Below are 20,404 nucleotides of genomic sequence, written 5' to 3'. Positions count from 1 at the left end.
TAACTATAGACTTTAATTGGATTTCCAGTTTTTACACTAACATCCTTTTTTGATCCCAGAATTCAATCCAGGATACCATATTTGGTTGTCATGCCTCCTCCAACCTGTGATAGCTTTCAATCTTTCCTTGCCTATCATGAACCTGACAGTTTTGGATTTATTTTGTAGAATGGAATGGTCATCATTTTGTTTCTTTAAATTATTTTTTCTTTTTTTTTTTTTTTTTAAGAGATGAAGTCTTGCTGTGTCTCCCAGGCTGGAGAGCAGTGGCGTGAGCTCATTGCAGCCTCCAACTCCTGGGCTCAAAATATCCTCCTGCCCCAAAGCCTCCCCAGTAGTTAGGACTACAGGTGCATGCCATCACATCTGGGTGTTTGCCTGTTTTTCTCAAGATTAGACTGTGATTATGTTTTGAGGAATAAAACCACAGACGTAAAGTGCTGCTCTAATCACATGTAAAGGGAAACGTGATCTCAACATGACATATCACTATGGATGTGAAACTTGATCGTTTGGTTAAGCTAGAGTCTGCCAGCTCTCTCCACGGTACTTACTATTTTTCTTTTTCCACAGTCTATTCTTTTGAAGCCAGTCACTCAAGAAGAGAATTAGGCTCCACTTCCTGGGAAGTGGTATCTATATTATTATTTAGAATTCTTCCATAAGGAAGATTTTTCTTTTCCATTTATTATTATTATTTAACCAGTATTAAGTCACATGTATTTATTTTACACCACTGGTTATACACTGCTATGGTCTGTTTAGGCCCCTCCCTGGCCTCCACTAAATTCATGTTGAAATTTTAACCCCCAAGCTAATGGTATTAGGAGGTGTGGCCTTTGGGAGGCAGTGGCAGCTAGGCCTAGTGTTCTTATAAGGTAAGAGACCCCACAGAGCTAGCTAGTCTCTTCCACTGTGGTGAGGACACAGCAAGGGAGTGCCATCCATGAGCCAGAAAGCAGGCCCTTCCTTACCAGACAGCAAATCGGCCTCGACCTTGGGCTTCCCAGCCTCCAGAACTGTGAGAACTACATTTCTGTTGCTTATAAACCATCCAGTCTATGGTATTTTGTTACAGAAGCCCAAATAGACTAAGATGCCTTTCAATACTATGTTACTTTGTTGCTCAAGTTATTGCGGCTTTGGCCATTGGCAGTTTTCAGGTTGGCTCCTGTATCTTTTTAATATATCCTCATCTTTTTGCTTTTTAAACATTTCTGTGAATCAAGATGTTCAGGCAGCACTGGAAGTCTGGTCAGTACTTACAGTTCTTGACGGTTTCACTGATGGATTCTACCAGTTTCTTCAGAGCCTTCTGGTCCATGTCCAGTGTGGCTTTAACAACTCCAGAATTTCCAGATAGCCTAGCTTCAAGCCTGGGCATCCTGAGATATCACTGTTTCCAAAGTTCGTTACTCCAATCCCAACATGGAATGTGACCATGGCAACATCCCAGCAACCAAACACAGAAGGTTCTCAAGTAACTGGAAAAGTATGAAATAATGGTTGCTACCACTCCGAATATGGTAATTTCATTAAGGTTTCTGTGATCTAAAAATTCATTATTTTCTGAGACAGGGTCTTGCTCTGCCACATCGCCTAGGATGCAGTGCAGTGGCGCCATCTCAGCTCAATGCAACTTCCACCTCCTGGGGCTGAAGCAATCCTCCCACCTCAGCCTCGTGAGTATCTGGGATTACAGACATGCACGACCACACCTGGTTTATCTTTTGCATTTTTTGTAGAGATGGGATTTTGCCATGTTGCCCAGGCTGGTCTCAAATTCCTGGGCTCAAGCGATCCACCCACCTCCACCTCCCTAAGTACTGGAATTACAGGCCTGAGCCACTGTGCCCGGCCTATTTTTATTTTTTAGACAGGGTCTTGCTGTGTCACGTTGCCCAGGCTAAAGTGTAGTGGTACAATCATAGCTCACTGCAGCCTCAGCTTCCCAGGCTCAATCCATCCTCCACTTCAGCCTCCCAAGTAGTTGGGACTACAGGCACGAGCCACCACACCCAGCTAACGTGATTTAAAAATTTATAGCAATTCTAACATTTATCTTTTCTTTGGGGCTAAACACCACTTCAAGTGGTATTTGATACCATTTATACTCCTTCAGCACCAACAGAACAGTTGAAAACATTTGAAAACATAATAACTAAATAAATTACAAATACTTTATTCTTTAAGCTGGAAGTAATTTCCCAGGCTATCAGCAGCTCCTTCAAAGGTTACAACCTCCTCCAAACTCTAACCAAGCACCCTTTTATGATATCCAAACAGAAGCTTCAATCTGGGAGCTTCTAGAAAAATGTAAAAACTCACTTTTACCCCTCCAACTTTGATTGGGTTGACTGGGTAGGATAACATGGTGTGACTATGCCAAAGCTGACTAAAACGTCAACTGTTCTAACTTGTTGATTGTAAAATCCTGGTAGAGAGAACAAACATGTCATCTATGTCTGCTGGCCTTCACTGTGGTAAGGCAAGAAAATGTATTAAAGTGATTTTTAGAATTTAGGACACTAGATTCTTACTAACTTTTAAATAAAATATAAAACCAAAATTTAAAATACGGCAAAGGTTGGGCGTGGTGGCTTATGCCTGTAATCTCAGCAGTTTGGGAAACTGAGGTGGGAGGACTGCTTGAGCCCAGGAGTTTGAGATCAGCCTGGGTAACATAGGGAGATCCTGTCTCTACAAAAAAAAAAAAAAAAAAAAAAAAAAAAAAATTAGCTGGGTGTGGCGGTGCATGCATGCCTGTCACAGGTTCCAGCTACTGGGAAGGCTGGAGTGGGAGGCTGACTTGAGCCTGGGAAGTCAAGGATGCAGTGATCTATGATTAAATACAGTTGGGGGGAAAAAAGGTTTCTCAAAACTTTTCTTAAGCAAATAAATAAATGAGTATTCATAGAATTTAAGTTAAAAAGTAGCAATTTTTAAAAAACTATGAACCCTGTCACTTAAGTTTGAAGAATAGCTGTTCTCACTTGGTTTCTGTGAGCCTTGTCTATGGGTCTCCATGAAATGTCAGAAAATTAAGCAATAGGTTTTTAATACAACTTGATTGAAGGAATGTAAATCTGTATTCTAGTTAAAATAAATTCAGGACACTCTAATGGTATTTAAAACATCTAAATATACTAAGGGCAGCCAAAGGAATCCAAACAATTACAAAGAGGTAGCATGAGTATAAAGCCAATTTTTCTATCTTGAACATCCACTGATTTACGGTAGTTATTCCAGTACCGTTATCCTAGTAACATGCCTTGTATTTGTAAAAAATTGGTGTAAAGTTTGTCAAGAAAAAGGGTAGTTTGGAAGGGAGGAAGACATGTTAGTAACTTGCACAGGGTAATAACTTTGGAATAAACATAACTGATAATATTACTCTGTCAGCTAGGCGCAGTGGCTCATACCTGTAATCCTAGTACTTTGGGAGGCAGAGGTGGGTGGATCACTTGAGCCCAGGAGTTGGGGATCAGCCTGGGCAACATGGTGAAACCCCATCTCTACAAAAAATAAAAAAAAAAAAAACAGCCAGGCATGGTGATGTGTGCCTGAAGTCCCAGCTACTCAGGAGATTGAGGTGGGAGGATCACTTGAGCCTGGGAGGTCGAGGCTACAGTGAGCTGAAATCACACCACTGCACTCCAGCCCAGGAAAGAGAGTGAGACTCTGTTGCCAAAAAAATAAAAAAATAAAATAAAAAAATTACTCTGTCAAATTTTTTCTTTCCATACTTCGTTAGGAGGCTGTTAAGGCTACCAACAGAGGACTAGAAAAAAGTGTTGCCCAGACAGTTAACACATTCTGGAAAGAATATAGTTTTTCACCAAATCACCTTCTTCCCCGTCTAATAAAATGAACAGTTGCTTCTAGTGGAATACAATCTTTATATACCTACTGGACTAGTCTGTAAACCTGCACTTCTGTGTCGTAACAAAAGTGATGACCATGTGATCTGATCAACTTATCTTCTGGCATTTTCATGAACAACAATTCTAGGAAACTTCCTTTTGGATGCAAAATGTCCCTTAAATTTTCTGTGTATTCAAAAGCATACAGATATCTTTTATTAGGAAATAGTATGCAGCTTTGAGTATAAGAAACCAAGATATGTGTTTTTTTAATAGCTAAAAATTTAGGGATATGTCTTATCTATTTCCAGCTTAACATCTAGGAGTGTTTATCTTTGTAAGTTTACTTGCAGTCCAAAGGGAGCTGATAAGAACACAGCTATTTTTAAGTAAAATAGCTATTTATTCAGCCTGTTGTCATGCCAACATGTTCTGTGCATATACCACTATAATTAGCACACCCTTTGTAACAGGCAAAATTGTACATCAAGTTGTATGTCATGTTACCTGATTATATAAAAATGTAAAATGAAAATGAATTATCAATTCCTTTTAACATTCCTAGTAAACAATTCAGCAGTAGACATGAGGCACAAAATCTTAGTAAAATATGACACAGGGAGAGCAATAATGTAACTCTTATTTAAACTTAACTTGTCATAATTTGTTATTAATATACAAAGACAACAAACTTTTAAAACATTACATTTACTAAGATTCTGGCAATAAGACACAGCATACCAGGCTTGCCACTCAACTTGTTATTGTAAGTCTCAGCTTCAATATGAAGCCGTTTTTTGTTTTTTTTTTTAATCAAAACGCTGCTTTTTACATGCTAAATATCTTGGCAAGTAGGCCATTAAACATAGTAATGAACTTAAGACAGTAAGAGTGAGGAGTTAACAAAAGCTAAACATTGCAGCCTAAACAAAATTCATACAAAAAACTATCACTGGTTACATAAAATTTTCCTGACTGGTTAAAACTTAATATAAAACATGCATTTTAGAATCTTTAGCTATCAAGTTCAAAAAGTACCAGTGTCTATTTAAAATAATTCCTCTCCCAAGCCAAAGTGTAGTCAAAATTAATTCAAATGACATAACACATTCTAATGCTAAAAAATATTCATTATTACTGAAGTGGAGGTAAATCCCAGAGCTTTTGGGGCTTTCTCATGCTGCAAATGGCTGTTTCTCTGGTTCACTCAAAGCAGCATATGACAGCATCCAAAGATGACACTAAGCTCAGTAAAGGGCAAGACTGCTGGTAGCCAGCTCTGACCTCCCCGTGAAGCATGGCTACTGTGTCCATAATACAGGATGTGTGAGGATCAAAGGCACACTATTCTGCTAGCTAAAGAGATAGCAAACCACCCCCCCCAACCCTAAAAGCTCCTTCCCCAGGTAAATAAAAGTATACGAGGGGAAAAAATTAAAATACACTTATCTACAGAGTAAGGGTTTTGAAATATTAATGTAATCCCTCCTTCAAAAATTTTAACTAGAGTCATCTGGTCATTTCTGATTACATCTTAAAGACATATCCAGATTCAATTTCTGTTGGTTTATCCTTAGACGCTTCTAGTCAAAAGTATTAATTTTATTCCCAAATATCTTAACCACTAGTACGACTGCAGTGTATTATCTCCCAGAGTTATCAAGCACTGGAAGAGAAAAAAATAGATGTTCAAGCAGCAGGCAACATTTATGGCCCTTTCACACAGTGGCATCTGAGTGGCTACTGAATAGTCCAGGAATAATTCTAAAAACAAGAAAATTCATGCATTTTAGTAAATATGTTGCAGTTTTCACAGTTGAAATTTCCTCAGACATTGCACTTTCTTTATAAGGGAATCCTGATTTTTCTTAATGTTATGGTGAGTCAGGACTTGAACTAGCAGCCTTCTTTTTCTTCTTCTTACTGTGTTTCTTATGCTTCTTTTTCTTTTTTGTTTTTTCCTGTAAAGATAATTCCATGTTAGACATTACTATATAAAAATATGCAAATTAAAAGCATCTTTACCATGCTTCTTCTAAGCTACTACATAATTCCAAACAATTCACACAACCAAGAAAACTACTCAAAACATTCCTCGAAAAGTCTCAACAACCAGTATCATATGAGGACTAAAACAGTTCTTGTTGATTTTCAAAAAGATAGGGAGAAACTCTTAAGTCATTAGCACATTAACATAACTTCTAACAAAATTTCCTGTAGGAAATAAATTCAACTGAATCATGCTACCAATCACTATATTTCATGCTATATAACTTCTAAAGGTAAAGTAATTGCAGTTACTGGAATGGAGTAACCAAAGAAAAACATAACTGTTTTTCTAAAATAGTTTTCAGACAGAACAGAGATATTAAATTTGCTAGTTTTAAGTAAATAGGTACACAGGTATTGTGTACTGCTCAGACTGGCAGCACTACTTGAAGTTGTTGTCATTAATTATTAAATTAAATTATTAAATTAAAATCAACTAATTAGTACAAAGTATCAATGTATAGTTAAAAAGTCCACTTTGTTAAGCAAAACAGATGTCTGATTTTTAGAAGAAAATGCCACTAACACCTGGTAAAAGTAGTTAAACTATGAGTGGATTGAAGGGAGCTGGAGTTTTGCTGAAGTCTGACCCTCCTATTTCTGTTACAGAAGGCAGAACTTTTAGAAACACAGATACTTGGAAAGGTGGTACCAAATGAGAGACTGCTGCTAGTGTATTGATATTCAAGAGAAGAAAATGAAAAGCAAGAAAGGAGAAGAGACCTATAAGGATGGTAACAGCAGAGTTTCCTATCCATTTCCTATCTATCAGCACTATCTACTCTCCCCTCTCTCAAAGGCCTCTACCACTCTGTGGCACTAAGCTAATTTTCATCATTCTTTTCTCACTTCATGTTTGAAGTACATAGGGAACGTTACAGAGTCCAAAATCTTATAATTTGGGCTTTTAAAACTAAGTTTTGGGTATAGGTTGCTTTTTCATAAAAGGACAGCTGAGCACTATCTTCTAAAAATCATTTTCTTCTTAGCTTCCATGACACCTCTCTGCTGGTTTTCTTCTATCACAAAGACCTCTTCATTTCCTTTGCTGGCTCTTCTTCCTCTGGCTGGCTTTTCTGGGGCTTCCTTCCATTGTTTACCACATACTCTCCCAGTCACATGCTTTACATTCCACTTAAAACCAATGATGCCCAAATCTTTATATGCAGTCCTACTCTTTGACCTCAGGACTATAAGTGCCTCGTTAACAGCTCTACCTGGGATGTCTCGTAGGCATATCTGAAATTACCACAACAAAATGCTTCATTTTTCTCTCCAAATCCTCAGCCATCTTAGTAACTGGCACTACTTATCTGTCATTTTGCTTAGGTCAAAGAATCTAAGCTATCTTTGATTCTGCTCTTTGCTTTAACTCCAATGTCCACATGCAAAGCACCAAGCAAGTCTTACCATCTAAGTTCAAAATGTATTTCAAATCCATCCTTGCCAGTCCAACTCCATTACTATCACTGCTGTACAAACATCATTCCTCACTTGTGCCCACTTATCTCCTGTACCAAAGCATTTACAAAATGTAAAATATTTAGGTCACCTCTTTGTTTAAAACCCTCAGAACAGCTTCTTATAACATTCTGATGAAAACACACTCTGCTGTGTAATTTAAGTAAGCCTCTGCTTACTTTCTACCCTCATTGTATGGCATTCCTCTTTCCCCACCACGCATTAAGCCACTTACCTTTTCTTAGTCCCTCAAATATATCAAGCTTATTCTCACTATAGGTCTCTAAGAGCTCTTCCCTCTGCCTAGGATATTCTTTCCTTTGATATTCACATGGTTGGCTCTTTCTTGTAAATCAGATTTCAGCTTATTTTCACTTCCTCAGCGAGGATTTCATGAGCCCGTCCCCACAGTATCTCTCTCACGTATCATATTCTTCTATCTCATACTCTACTATACTCTTAAGACTTAGCAAAGTGCCTGCATAGAGATGCTTCATACATACACACTAGCTGAAAGCATGAAACAGTGGAAGTATGCAAATACTTATTTGGTTATGTCTTAATTAATTAATCCGAACCACAGACCAAAGCTATCTTCACCCAAACTACTTTCACATTCAGAAAAAACAAACAAACAAACAAAAAAACTTATTTGTCATTATAGGCTTGGAGCACATAAAATGTTATTTCTGAATCATTACTAGGGGAGCCTTCCTATCAGAGAAGATAACTCGTTTTGAGAGTCAGGGAAATTCTGGGGAAGAGGTTACTCAAACCTACAAATGATGATGTTTTCATTTTTATTTCACCTTTCCCTAAGAAAATGCCTTCAAAGGTCATAGCTCACATTTATACTGAGGGCCCCTAAATTACTTTGCTGATATTGTTTGCATTACTCTTTGAAAATAATCTCTGTTAACCATTTTCTCTTGGTTGATCTGCTTCTTGTTTGGAAACTACTTCTATTTTCCTTAATTCGCCTCTTCTTTCTCTTTTCTTCTCAATTTGCATTAATAGCAGAGTTTGGCTTTAAAAGCTATCAAAAGAATCTTTATTAATGAGTCATTTATGTTGTCCTATTCTTATTTTTTCATTGCAGCTAGTGCTTGGAGAGGCTTTTTCTGCTATTACCAGATTTGGCTGATTTGGAAGTAACTATTATCAAAGATAACGGATATCACCATACTTTGGTCTCTCATATTTCATATTGTAGCTTAAGGAAGTCAAACAGAAATTTGAGCTTATATTTCTTCTTTTTTTTTTTTTTTGAGATGGAGTCTTGCCCTGTTGCTGAGGCTGGAGTGCAGTGGGGCGATCTCAGCTCACTGCGACCTCTGCCGCCCGGGTTCAAGCAATTCTCCTGCCTCAGCCTCCCGAGTAGCTGGATTACAGGCGCCCACCACCATGCCCGGCTAATTTTTGTATTTTTTTTTTTTTTTTAGTAGAGACAGGGTTTCACCATGTTGGACAGGCTGGTCTTGAACTCCTGACCTTGCAATCCACCCGTCTCGGCCTCCCAAAGTGCTGGGATTACAGGCATGAGCCACTGTGCTCCGCCTGAGCTTATATATATATATATATATATATTTTTTTTTTTTTTTTTTGAGACGTAGTCGCACTCTGTCGCCCAGGCTGGAGTGCAATGGCGCAATCTCGGCTCACTGCAAGCTCTGCCTCCCGGGTTCACGCCGTTCTCCTGCCTCAGCCTCCCGAGTAGCTGGGATTACAGGTGCCCGCCACCACGCCCAGCTAATTTTTTGTATTTTTAGTAGAGACGGGGTTTCACCGTGTTAGCCAGGATGGTCTCGATCTCCTGACCTCATGATCCACCTGCCTCAGCCTCCCAAAGTGCTGGGATTACAGGCGTGAGCCACAGCGCCCAGCCCTGAGCTTATATTTCTAACAGTAAAATACTGAAATGGAAACAGAACATGCTTGCTACCAGGGTATTTTTTATTTTTCCTGAACCATTTTGACTTTCTCCTATCCATTAAGTGAAGCTGCTGAACACACCACACCTTTCCCAACAAATACTTATTTGGTCCCAGTAAATCCAATCAAGCTTTACCATGACTCATTTTATATTAAACTAAAACACCTATGCTATTGTCTGTAAAAACGTTAAGAGATACTTGCTGTTGCTTTTTCTCGCTCTTCACTGCTTTTCTTCTTTTTTGCTCGCACCTAGAAAGTTTAAATTTTTGTGGAGAACAGAAGACAAACATGTAATTTGTACTCAAGGCATTTTTCTTTCATTCTGTATCTTGCATCTTCAAAATTTAAATGTAAAAAACATTTTGACAATCACAGGACATTTAAAATAACTCCTGTTATATCTCAATGAGGTTTCAATAAAAAACATGAAGGACAATTAAGATGTAAAATCTCTAGACAGCTTCTCTTACATTCCTTTCAGCACCTAAAAAAATGTGGTACAGTGGAATAAAACATCAGCTTTAGGCCGAGTGCGGTGGCTCTTGCCTGTAATCTCAGCATTTTGGGAGGCCAAGGCGGGAGGCTTGCTTGAGCCCAGGAGTTCAAGGCCAGCCTGAGCAACATAGTGAGAGCCCCCCCATCTCTACCAAGAAAAAAAAAAAGAAAAAGAAAAAATAGCTGGGCACAGTAGCATGTGCCTGTAGTCCCAGCTAACTGGAAGGTTGAGGTGGGAGGATCACCTGAGCCCAGGAGGTTGAGGCTGCAGTGAGCCCTGTTTGCACCACTGCATTCCAGCCTGGGTGACAGACTGCTACCTTGTCTCAAAACAGGCAAACAAAACATCAGCTCTGAAATGAGATAGATTCCAAGGTCTGAATCCTATCTTACTCTCAACATCTGTAAAATGGAGATAATATCCACCCTCAAGGGGAAGTGCCTAAAATACAGCAGGTATTTCTCTCACTCTGTGGTGCTCAACAAATGGTGGCACTATATTCAGTGTAGTTAGTATAAGCCAATAGGTTAAAATTCTAAGCAAGAATTATCATCCCATTTATATTTTATTTCAATCTTTTTGAGTGTGGTACACTGGATTTAAATTAAACTGAGGCCGGGAGCAGTGGTTTGTGCCTGTGATCCCAGCGCTTTGATAGGCCAAGGTGGGAGAATTGCTTGAGGCCAGGAGTTCAAGACCAGCCTGGGTAACCTAGTTAAGACTTCACCTCTACAAAAAAATTTTTGTTAAAAATTAGTGGGGTGTGGTGGCATGTGACTATAGTCCTAGCTACTTGGAAGGGTGAGGTGGAAAATCACTTGAGCCCAGGAGTTCCAGGCTGCAGTGATCTATGACTGCACCGTTGCCCTCCAGCCTGGGTGAAAGAGCAAGAACCTGCCTCTAAAAAAATAGGAATAAATAAGCTGAAAGTTGCCAAAGCTTTCATAAACTTTCGTATTACATGTTAAGTCCAAATGTGAGATATTTCATATTAAACTTGCTACCATGTAGCAGACAAACATAATACAATACTAATACATTACATACAAAACAATATTTATAACTGTGCCTAATGTTGAATTGTGTGGTTTTGCTAAGTGACTACAATATTAAATACATGACAAATACATAAAAATGCAATTAACAATGAAAGGAAGTATAAGGACTAAAAAACATACAACACATTAAGCATTAGAGATCACAAGCTCACAACAGAGATCACTAACTCACTAGCTCTCTTTACCGAGCACCTAGGAAACAATATTTTTATTGTTATTCTTGTTATTACAATGACTAAGGGTGACAGCAGATGTCCTACATCTGTATTTAGCCAGGCAGAGATAAGGGATGCTGTCACGCCATGTCCTGAACAGCCCTGTACATCCTCCGCGACTTTTGAATAGCCTGCTAAACATTCATGTGATGAATCTGTTTACAATACAGAAACTAAATTTTTTTTTTTTTTTTTTTTTGACAAAGTCTCGCTCTGTTGCCCAGGACGGAGTGCAGTGGTGTGATCTCGGCTCACTGCAGCCTCCGCCTTCCTTGTTCAAGCGATTTTCCTGCCTCAGCCTCCTGAGTAGCTGGGATTGCGGGTCTGTGCCACCATGTCTGCTAATTTTTGTATTTTTAGCAGAGACAGGGTTTTGCCATGCTGGCCAGGCTGGTCTTTAACTCCTGACCTCAGGTGATCCATCTGCTTTGGCCTCCTAAAGTGCTGGGATACAGGCATGAGCCACCACACCCGGCCCAGAAACTAAATTTTAAAAAATAATATATATATATTTTTTTAAAGAGATAGGGTTTCGCTATGTTGCCCAAGCTGGTCATAACTCCTGGTCTGAACTGATTCTCCTGCCACAGCCTCCCAAATTGCTGAGATTACAGATGCCACAAGAGGCTGAGCCACTGCACCAAGCCTCTTGTGCAGGATTTTAAGATATACTGTAATGCCACCATATGGTTTTTGAAGGGCATATGTAATGTATACCTGCTACAGCCTGCATTTTGTTTTTTCTTAAGATTCTATGTCTTCTGGTGTTACCGCATTGACTGATTGATTGAGATGGAGTTTCACTCTTGTTGCCCAGGCTGGAGTGTGATGGCGCAATCTTGGCTCACTGCAACCTCCGCCTCCCGGGTTCAAGTGATTCTCCTGCCTCAGCCTCCCGAGTAGCTGGGATTACAGGCACCTGCCACCACGCCTGGCTAATTTTTTTTTTTTTTTTTAGCAGAGATGGAGTTTCACCATGTTGGCCAGGCTGGTCTGGAACTCCTGATCTCAGGTGATCCACCCGCCTCAGCCTCCCAAAGTGCTGGGATTATAAGTACGAGCCACTGTGCCTGGCCTGGTGTTAATCACATTCAGGCATTTACAATGAAATACAATTTCATAAAATTGCACATTATCATTATTATTTTTTTAGAGATGGGGTCTTGCTATGTCACCTGGGCTAGAGTGCAGTGGCTATTCACAGGTGGGATCAGAGTGCACTGCAGCCTCAAACTCCGGGGCTCAAGCAACCTTCTTGCCTCAGCATTAGCTTTCATTTCAGGAGCAACTACAAGACATTGCTATAAAATGGGGGCAATAGGTCTTACAGGACTGAGTGCCACTGTTGCAGACCAAGAACGATGAAATCAGAAAGGAGAGAGGCACAAACAAACAAAAATGCAAGACTCAGGGAATGGGGAGATGAGGAATACAGTAGACAGAGATAGAGCTGGGCAGGACTGATACAGGAGGCGGCTAATACGGAAACGACTAAGGAATCATGAAAACCAGCTCTTGTTGCAATCTGCTACCACTCCTTGTAAGCAACGGTAAGATCCTCAACTCTTTTAGATTATACTATTGGGGGTTAAATATGTTGATCGCTAAAGAAAGCTACAGTTTTAAAAATAAATGATTCTAGGGCAAACTTGGCTTAGATTTTACTGTAACACCAAGAATTATGCAAACTTTAGCCACCATTTACTCTGTCTCAGGTATGATGCAATGCCTTTCGTAATTTATCATCTCATTTAGTTCTCACAACAAAGTAATATGATATGTTTCCTGCCAACATTTCTTCACTTCATCACCTTTCTACTCCCCGAAAAGTAGCTCAAAACACAGCTAAATAATGTCAACTAAACTGAGATAGTATATGCAATGTTCTATTTTAACAATGTAAGAGAATGTTGGGTTTCAACATGCTGTATGTTACACAGCTTCTTTCATGTAATAAGAATGGCAGCACAATAAAAAGAAAATATTAGAAGACTAAAAATATCTCAGATTGGAAAGGTATGTAGAAATACCGTTAATTATAAAAAATAATAGATAATTATCTTCTGGAAAAAAGCAAAACTCATTCTGAAATGAAATAACTTTCATTTTGTTTTTTTCATACTAGAAAGGTGAATAAGTTAAATATGAAGTATTTCTTTTTCTAAGTCATATTTATTAAATCAATAACTAAGCATTTTAAAATAGAGAAAATGGATTTGATCATATACTTACCTCCTCAATATACTCTGATTCTGACAAGGACTCAGATGATAAAGGTTTATCTTCAGAATACATCTTTCTCTTTTTGCTGAGTCCTTTAATATCCTATGAAAAATAAATAGATTTATCTTGACTCAGAAAGATATACTTTGTCACACACATTTTATGTTTCTAAGTTCTATTTAATTCTTCTAATTATTACAATTACCCATTTTTATTTTAGAATGTCTAAAAAGTGTAACATTTACCAGTATTTAAGTCTTTAATTCCACTAAAGCAATATTAAATATATTGAAAAGACATAACTACATATCCATTTAGATGTAATATCCACCTTATTTTCTTAAATTACACAGAATAGACTTTAAACAGTCATATGAAACATGCAGATGATGTAAGATTTGGTTCCTTTGTATTCTAATTCTTTTGTTTCTACCAAGGATTGGATTAGACAGGCCTAGTACTGCAGAAAAGAAAATAAATGGGTAATTATTTGCAATGATCTGAAAGAATCTCTATGTAGTAATTCCTTTAGTGCATTTAAAGTGTTAAATGTAAATATATGTTTAAAAAAATCTTAACCTCTAAGTATTTTTAATGTTGAAAAAGTGAGTAACTCTGGAGAAGGAGAGGGGACTGAGATTGGGAGTAGTACTTAGGGGCTTAAATATATATTTGAAGAAATAAAAAAAAATTATGACAACACCCAAAGCAAGTATAACAAAATGTTAAGATTTATTCGAGCTGCATAGTGGATATGCTGGTTATCATTTTATTATTTTTCATAGAACTGTTCTGTATATCTAAAGTAGTTCATAACAAAAACAAAACTACCCAATGGAAAAAATGTTCACCACCTAATCTTACATAAAAAATTCAGGATGTATATATAACTTTTTATATAGCATGAGTCTAATTTTGAAAACAAACAAAAATGCAGAAAATAAACTAACAGTGATGATCTCTCTGTGGGCTAGATTATAGGAGACTTCCTTTTGTTTTTGCAAACAGCATTGTTATTTTGGCTGAAATGTGAAATGTTAATTGTAAGAAAATGGACTCAAATCCCACTACCAGAAATTAAACACCATTAAGATTTTTGGAAACATCTTTCTACGTGTATGTTTACAATATTACACAAATGCTTGCCGTCTGGAACCTGCTCTTCTCACCCAATAGTATCTTTCCATGCCAACTACATCATTTATGGCTGCATTTAACATTCACTAAAATGCCAGAATTTACTTAACCCATCTCCTTCTGAAGGACAGGAATATGGATTCTTTGCTATTAAAAACAAAGTTGAAATAGAATGAAGTGTATGTGAGTGCAAACTCTTTAATAATGATGACTAAATCAAAGACCAACGTAGCCTTCACACACATGATAATCTTTTTCTCCCACCATGTCCAAAATTGTCTGTCACCCATTTATGAATCACACTTTACCAAGAAGCCTCCCTCTCAGGCTCTTTATCAATCGTATCAGAGAATACAGTTTGTGTTTTCTTTTACAATTGCCTAAATGTATATTTGCCAATTTGTCTGTGGGTGTGGTATTTTTTCCTTATCAAAGATCATTAATTTTTTGTGTTATATATTCTTAGAAGTTTTTCTTAGTCTGTTCATTGTATTTAAACTTTGTTCACAGTTTAACTTTTGTAATCAGTTTTTGCCATTCAGAATTTGAAATATATGGTCAAAAGTTTCTGAGTTTTGAGGCATAAGCCTTCCCCACCCCAGTATTGTAATATTCACCCTTTCTCTAGTTGCATTTTCATACATTTAAATCTCTGAGCTGTCTGGGATGTATTTGGCTTTATGTAGTGGCCAGCTTTATATTTTCCAAATGATTAGTCATTTTGTTCCAAGAAATGCCATCTTTATCATATTATTACATTCCACAGATTCTCGAATTTTCACCTGGACTCTACACTGTCCCATTGTTTTGTCTATTCCTGTACTAGTACTGCACTGTGTTAATTAAAACATTCTTATAATGTTTTAATATCCAGTATGGCAAGTTATACCCAGTAACATGTTATGACTCCCCATTTATTCAATCTTCATATATGTCTCTGAATAGACTTGTATAGTTTTCTTCAAATAAGTACTGTTTACTTCTTTAAAATTTTCCTGTAGATTTTTTGGTTACTACTATAAATGGGATATTTTCTACCACTGTATTTTCTAATTGAGTATTTTATTATCAGCACTTTCAGAACAATTTTAAATAATAAAGGGGCTAAAAACAATGATTATGTGACTTAAAATTAAAGCCTTTATATAATTATAATAGACATAAAAACAAAGTAAAGAGACGCCATGGACCAGAAAATGTTGTTTCTTTCCAACAGAAAAATGGGCAAAGACTATGAAAAGCAATGCAAAGAAAATGAAATATGAATGGCTAATAAGCAAGTTAAGAAGCTCAACCATTTGTATACATTAAATTTGCAATAATGACATCTCCCTGGGTTGACAAGTATGTGAAACAGGGTATTTTTATACACTAGCAAGAATGCAAAATAACAAGCACTTGGGCAAGCAAAATGTTCACAAATTAAATGTGTATGCACATCCTAGAACTTAGAAATTACAGTCCAAAGTATCCTTTAGAAAATTAACAGTAAACTGGCCGGGCGCGGCGGCTCACGCCTGTAATCCCAGCACTTTGGGAGGCTGAGGTGGGCGGATCACGAGGTCAAGAGTTCCAGACCAGCCTGACCAACATGGTGAAACCCTGTCTCTACTGAAAATACAAAAAAAGTAGCTGGGCGTGGTGGTGCAAGCCTGTAATCCCAGCTATTCAGGAGGCTGAGGCAGGAGAATTGCTTGAACCCGGGAAGTGGAGGTTGCAGTGAGCCAAGGTTGCACCATTGCACTCCAGCCTGGGCAACAGGGCAAAACTCCATCTCGGAAAACAAAACAAAAAAACAAAAAACAGTAACTGTGGAAAAGAAGAAATGGGTAAGAAATATCCACAGCAGCACTGTTTGTATTACTGAAAAATTAAAACAATCTAGATGTTCATAAAAAGGAGAATGGAGAAATAATTGTGGTGGATTAATTAGTAGAATACCATAAGCAAAAGAAGCAAACTTGAAAGTATCAGTAAGATGTCAATAGTAATGCTGAATGAAAAGAAACAAGTTTCAGAAGGAAACACAATGATACCATTTTGATAATACACAATATCTTCCCATTCCAGTAGGTATAACTAATTAAAAAAAAAAAGAAACTCAATATTCTGTTATTTATGAACACACACTAATATAATAAAAGTGTATAAATGTGGATAGGAAAGACATACACTAGTTTCAGGATCAGCTACCTCAAAGGACGAAATGATAGTTTGGGGATTTTTTTTTTTTTTTTTTTTTAGAGATAGGGGTCTTACTCTGTCATCCAAGCTGGAGTGCACTGGCATGATCATAACTCACTGTAACCTCCAATTTCTGGGCTTAAGTGATCCTCCCACTTTAGTCTCGGGAGAAACTAGGACTACCACACCTGGCTAATTTGTTTTCTTCATGTAGAGATGGCCTCTCACTATGTTGCCCAGGCTGGTCTCGAACTCCTGGCCTTAAGTGATCCTTCTGCCTCAGCCTCCCAAAGTGTTCGGATTATAAGCATGAGCCATTGCGTCCAGTCTTTTTTTTCTTCTTCTTTTTTTTTTTTTTTTTTTTTACATAAAACAAGACCTGAAGCCAATGTAAATCATTTATTAATTCTAGCTGGTAAACATATTAATATTTGCTGATTATATGTGTGTATATTACTCTGTATCTAATATTTTAAGTACTTAAAAACTGCAGTTCAGTTTTAATATTTCATGTTTCTATGTTACCAGATTTAATTTCACATATATATATATTTTTTTAAATATGAGGGTAACCACTTATTTTATAATCGTTCTGAAAGTCAGGAACTAATGCTGAATTACATCACATCCTTCTGGCAACTACTGAAATAATCATATAGTTTCTTTCCTTGATCAGTTAATATGGCAAATTATATTAAATTATCCTTGAATTCTTGGAATTGGTCATTACAGTTTCTTTTTTAAGTGTCTTTTTAAATTAAATTTTTTTTTTTTTAATTTAGATGCAGGGTCTCTCTCTCTCTCCCAGGATAAAGTGTAGTGGCATGACCTTGTGGGCTCAGTCTCCCAAGTAGCTAGGGCTACAGGCATATGCCATCACGCCTGGTTAATTTTTAAAATTAATTAAAAAAATTTAAAATTAATTCTTATTTGCAAATTGTTATGTAAACCACTCCTAGGCATATACCCAAGAGAAATGAAAACATGCATCCATACAAAAACTTGTGTTTATAAATGTCCATAGCATCATTATAACAGCCAAAAGGTAGAAACAAAACCAAACGTCCATCAACAAATGAATGGATAGCGAAATCAGCCACACACACACACACACACGGAATATTACTTAGCCATACAAAAAACCAAAGTACTGATACATGCTACAACTTGGATGAAATTTGAAAATACTATGCCAGCTGAAAGACACAAAAGGTCGCATATTGTATGACTGCTTTTATATGATAAATCCAGAATAGGCAAATCCATAGTCAGAATGCCCATTAGAGGTTACCAGAAAATGAGGGAGTGGTGGTGATTATTTAATGGATATGCAGTGTTTTTATGGGCTGATGAAAGTTTTGAAACGAGAGTGAGATGGTGGTTGCACAACACTGTAAATACATTAATACTGAATTTTAGCTTTAAAATATGGTATATACCATTGTGTACCATGGTTTATTAAATGAAACGGAAACTGAATTTCAGTTTCCTTTTCTATCATTAAAAAAATATATAAATTCTGAGCAAAAACTAGTGACACTGGTCTGTAGTTTTATTACTGCCCTCTTCAGGTTTTTTTTTTATTTTTAATAACCAGAATAACAATTTTAAATGTAAACCAGAAATTAAGGTAGGCATAAATTCTGCTTTAACTATATAGGTAAGTTATAAATGAAGGTAAAACATCTATTTACAATAGTAAGAAGATTTTTCAATATTTATCTATGGTATATTCAATTTGAAAGAGAAATTAATGTTCTTTAATTGGAAGGGCCTTCTTCAAAATGATTTAAGAAATCAAAGGAAATAAGCTGGGCACGGAGAGGCCGAGGCAGGTGCATCACCTGAGGTCAGGGTTTTGAGAGCAGCCTGGCCAACATGGCGAAACCATCTCTACTAAAAATACAAAAATCAGCTGGGTGTGGTGACACACACCTGTAGTCCCAGCTACAGGGAGGCTGAGGCAGGAGAATTACTTGAACCCAGGAGGTAGAGGTTGCAGTGAGCTGAGATGGCACCACTGTACTCCAGCCTGGGTGACAAAGCGAGACTCCATCTCAAAAGAAAAAGAAAAAAAGAAATCAAAGGAAATGTTTAATCTGCTAATCTGCATTATTTTGTATTTTTAATCTGAGATAATCCATTAATCTATACAAATTCAAACTCTTGGCCTAGAATACTCTTTTGATCCTTTATCTTCAATAATGAATCCAAATTAAAAATTGCTTTAAATTGAAACAAAATATTACAAAAACAAAATAAATACATCTCTTAAAAAGAAGTACACATTATTCTTATTTAAGTCAATTAAGTATTATATGACAGACTATCTTAAGGCAATGTAAAAGTATAGTTACCTTTTCTTTCTCAGTTCCATCTTTTGACTTCTTTTTCTTTTTTAAACTATCCTAAACAAAGAAATATATGTATCAATTTTAAATGCTAAGGACACAGCATTATAGAACAAGGACAAAAATACCCAAAAAGTGATTTGCTCTATGACTGAAAAAAGGCTACTCCAATCCCAGTATATTATTCCGAAAATTTAAGAGATATATATGTTATGTATACATTTGCTTGTAAGCAAACAGGCTTCTTTATCTGGCTGTATACCAAATTTACTCTTAAAATGATAAGTACTGTCTGTAATACCCACACAGCTTATTTTAAAATAGGACTTCGTGCCATTGCCTGTGTTTGCTTATGGTGGTCACATGCACTGGAGTTGTATTCTAATTTGAGGAGGCAACAATTTCTGCTTTTGAATCCTTTGAGTTCTAGCTATTAATCTTCCTAAGCCTAGTTTCCTTATCCACTTTATCCATAAAGCGGATTACCAAATTACTTCCTAAAGTTGTTGAGATTAAATGAGTTAATAAATTAAGTGCTTAGAATTGTGCCTAACAGATAGTAGGCATTCAGTAAATGTTAGCTATCATTATCATGAGACTAGCTCTTCTGCTTTAAAAGACAAAGAGAAAACCAACATTTACTGAGTACTTTCTAGATGCTAGGTATTTTGCCAGAAGATCTCTCACGGGGGCAAGCAGCTATCTGTTATAAATGCAGACAGCTGCTTTGGTTTCCTGAGACTCTAGTACAGTGTTTGTCAAATTGTGGTCCATACACACCCCAGTATCAGAATCACACAGGGCATCTGTTAAAGACGTAGGTTTCCAAGCCTAATCAGATACTAAATCAGACTCTGGAGGCAGGGCTCAGGAATCAACACTTTTTTCCGAGAACTTCTTAACTTTTTTCTGACCACTAATGTTTGAAAGCCAACTGTGTGTCTGACAATCCTGGTTAGTACAGAACAAATTTAGGTACGGTATAGTAGAAAGGACACTGGACCAGATTTTAGAAGACAAAGATTCAACTTTTAATTCTAATTCCAGCTGTATCATTTTAAGCCAGTGCTTTGTATCTGAACTCTAACTTCTTTATGAAAACAGGGACAATAACGTCAGTTGCCATGGAAATGTGGAGACATGGAGATATATATATGAAAGCACTTGAAGAATTATTAAATGTCACATGCAAGTTATTATCAAGTACATCAATTAAGTGGCATAGAACATCAAACTACAAATATCAGACTATCTTATTTTTAAATTGAGAGCAACTTTAGGAAGAAAAACTTAATTAAATCTCTTTGTATCCAATATATTAATAATTTAAATAATTTACCTTACTGTCTGATTCAGTTTCTGACATGGAGCTTTCAGAAGATTTATGTGAACGGTTCTTCTTTTTCTTTCTCCGTTTTCCTTGTTTCTTATC

At 37.0% G+C, this 20,404-nt stretch overlaps 1 protein-coding gene and 2 long non-coding RNA genes across 6 annotated transcripts in view; 1 reads left to right on the top strand and 2 right to left on the bottom strand.

The window, feature by feature from the left end:
* LOC129060412 (uncharacterized) overlaps positions 1-1,560 on the bottom strand; it is a 15,243-nt gene extending 13,683 nt beyond the window's left edge. Inside the window, exon 1 of the long non-coding RNA XR_008527109.2 lies at positions 1,267-1,560. This is a non-coding gene — a long non-coding RNA (uncharacterized LOC129060412). The remainder of the gene's footprint in view (positions 1-1,266) is intronic.
* Positions 1,452-20,349, top strand: LOC134761681 (uncharacterized). 2 transcript variants are annotated; one of them, XR_010140739.1, is made up of 3 exons: positions 1,452-1,526; positions 6,522-6,646; positions 20,077-20,284. It is a non-coding gene; the product is annotated as an uncharacterized LOC134761681 (long non-coding RNA). The 2 variants fall into 2 exon arrangements; XR_010140738.1 differs by lacking the exon at positions 1,452-1,526 and adding an exon at positions 1,557-1,682 and having other exon boundaries at positions 20,077-20,349.
* FAM133B (family with sequence similarity 133 member B) overlaps positions 4,246-20,404 on the bottom strand; it is a 29,328-nt gene continuing 13,169 nt past the window's right edge. Inside the window, exons 7-11 of one of the 3 annotated variants that reach the window (XM_063725739.1) lie at positions 20,312-20,404; positions 18,979-19,029; positions 13,310-13,402; positions 9,506-9,557; positions 4,246-5,824 (exon numbers count right to left, since the gene is read on the bottom strand). In XM_063725739.1, coding sequence (XP_063581809.1) covers positions 5,796-5,824; positions 9,506-9,557; positions 13,310-13,402; positions 18,979-19,029; positions 20,312-20,404 — 318 coding nt within the window. In that variant the 3' untranslated portion in view covers positions 4,246-5,795. The remainder of the gene's footprint in view (positions 5,825-9,505; positions 9,558-13,309; positions 13,403-18,978; positions 19,030-20,311) is intronic. The other 2 variants (XM_024250330.3, XM_002818222.5) reach the window with 2 other exon arrangements.

This window comes from Pongo abelii, chromosome 6, assembly GCF_028885655.2.
Source record: "Pongo abelii isolate AG06213 chromosome 6, NHGRI_mPonAbe1-v2.0_pri, whole genome shotgun sequence".
Taxonomy (NCBI): Eukaryota; Metazoa; Chordata; class Mammalia; order Primates; family Hominidae; genus Pongo; species Pongo abelii.
Note: the sequence above shows the minus strand (reverse complement) of the source record. Positions and strands in the feature narration are given on the sequence as shown.